General features: G+C 38.9%; 1 protein-coding gene across 1 annotated transcript in view; it reads right to left on the minus strand.

Moving 5' to 3' along the window:
• Positions 1–2,223, minus strand: part of LOC103583605 (matrix extracellular phosphoglycoprotein-like) — an 8,700-nt gene that overhangs the window by 4,483 nt on the left and 1,994 nt on the right. The window contains exon 3 of the mRNA XM_008564873.1: positions 2,179–2,223. This exon is cut by the window's right edge and continues 12 nt beyond it. Coding sequence (XP_008563095.1) covers positions 2,179–2,223 — 45 coding nt within the window. The remainder of the gene's footprint in view (positions 1–2,178) is intronic.

The following is a 2,223-nucleotide window of genomic DNA, read 5'->3' on the forward strand; positions in this document are numbered from 1 at the left end:
GCCTCTCTGCCCTTGTCCTCTGGCTGTGGGTGCTGCAAGCATGTGGCCCCTGATGCTGTGTCATCTAAAATAAATTTTGATTGGTCACTCTCTCTCTTTCTCTCTTTTGGGCCCCAAATAGAAGTACCATTCTACTTGGAAGACTGTTTTTAATTCCTGTATCTTATTATCTGTTGGAAGGAATGGGGAAATTGTTGAATCAGCTCACACTTGAATCTCAAGATAAAAATGGTTTATGGAAGTGCTCTCGACTCTAAGGAATCTGGCTAATAAGTGGTCTGCAAAGCTGCCAAATTGTGTTATTTTCAAGACATATTTTGAAATGATTTATTTGTGGAAGTCGTGACACCATTATTCACTAGTTTTTTATATTGGTGGGTTGATTCTGAAAATCGGTAAGATTTTGCTAAGAGAAAAAAATAAACTAGAAGCAAGCTTTGTAGTGAGTTATTTCTGAATAACAAATATTTTAAACATTTAACTTACTTTAAGTCACTGTGTCTTGAAGAATTTTACTTGGACATTCATATTTTCCTTTGCAATCAAGTTCACTTACTCACTGCTAACACAATCTTTTGAATTAAACAAGTGGGTTAGACAATCAGTAGATTATATANGTCACTGTGTCTTGAAGAATTTTACTTGGACATTCATATTTTCCTTTGCAATCAAGTTCACTTACTCACTGCTAACACAATCTTTTGAATTAAACAAGTGGGTTAGACAATCAGTAGATTATATAATAATCCTTTTCCTTTTTTTTTTGCTCTCTGAAGTGGGAAGTTTTGTTTTATTTTTGGTGCTTCGACTGCTTTTAAAAGAGTAGCATGTATACTAATGAATTGTGTGCATTTCATTAGAAGACTGAGGAAAGTTCTCTTAAAAATGGAAGCTTGAAACGTGAAACTGTGATATGTGATAGTTAATCACTTTTGCATTGGAGAAAATATTTAAAAATAGAAAAAAACCTTTGATTTTGCATTTGCTTATGTTAAATGATTTCTGGTTGCACTGTTGACTGTATGATGGGCTATGTATCAGTTGGCCGATCTGCTTTCCTATGCTCTGGTTTTCTGTCTCCATGCCTGCGCTCATGTTATTCTGTTCATGGAGAATGGCCTCTCGCGCTCACTTTTGTTTGCTTAAATCCTACTCATCCTCCAAGGCCCAGCTCAATTGTTTCCCTTATGTAGCTTTCCCTGAACACATGGCCAGGATCTAATTTAATTTCTTTCTGCTCTAAGCCCCTAAAGCATAATTTTTTTTTTTGGTACCACTCACATAGCACCTTCCATGTTCTGTCTTGGGTTATAATGATTTTTGTAAGTGACATTTGTTTCTTTTCTAATTCTAAGATCCTGGAGAGAAATAATTAAGTTTTCTCAATCATTTTATCTCACATAGTATCTTACACAATAGAAAAAGCTCAACATGTTTGTCACAACAAATAAATTGTAACTTATTTTAACAGGCAGTTAGTTGTAGTCTTAGAGATGCCATCTAAAGAGGAAAATAACATTCTGCACGGAAACTACTATTACTTCCATGAGAAATGGAGCCAGATTTGGGAAAGTAAATAGTCCTTTTGATGATGGCATTTTAAACTATTTCTAGCTCTCTGGCCAATGAATCTGCAAGAAGGCACTGAGTGAAAAGAATTATTGTTATCCCAGTGACAAGGGCCTCATTCTTTTCTCTGAGCATCCCAGCACAGATGGAGTCATCCATGGAATGAATTTAAGGGACACTAGAATGTGTCACTCTTTAGGCCAAAATGATTTCTTATTAGCCTTCCGCTGGTGAAATCCCCACCATTAGAGCCCATGTGGAACATGTCCAGAAAACCTCCTCCTAAGAGACCAAACGTTACTCAGAAGCAGCAACGTGCAGTCTGTGGGCACCTGGTGTCTATCAGTACTGTGTCCACATCAGCCAGTCCTGAAGCAGAGCGGCAACGGGCCGGGGCATGGGACACGGATCGGGAAGATTCTGGAACACAGAGTTCCATAGCAGAGACGCTTGAGGAGCCCGGGAGTGTGGGGAAAGGGATAAAGATGCCAGCCACAGACAGAAAGCCCAGAGTAGGCAAAAGTCAACTACGTCTCCCCTGCAGTTTCCCCTGGGGTTAGTCCCGAGTTGGGCTCATGAGAAAGACCGTCACACAGAGATTCAGCTTACCTTCTTCATGTCAGTGTCATTTTTCTTCCCAGGTGATGTGTAAAC

This window comes from Galeopterus variegatus, unplaced genomic scaffold, assembly GCF_000696425.1.
Source record: "Galeopterus variegatus unplaced genomic scaffold, G_variegatus-3.0.2 Scaffold24767, whole genome shotgun sequence".
In the NCBI taxonomy this organism is placed as follows: Eukaryota; Metazoa; Chordata; class Mammalia; order Dermoptera; family Cynocephalidae; genus Galeopterus; species Galeopterus variegatus.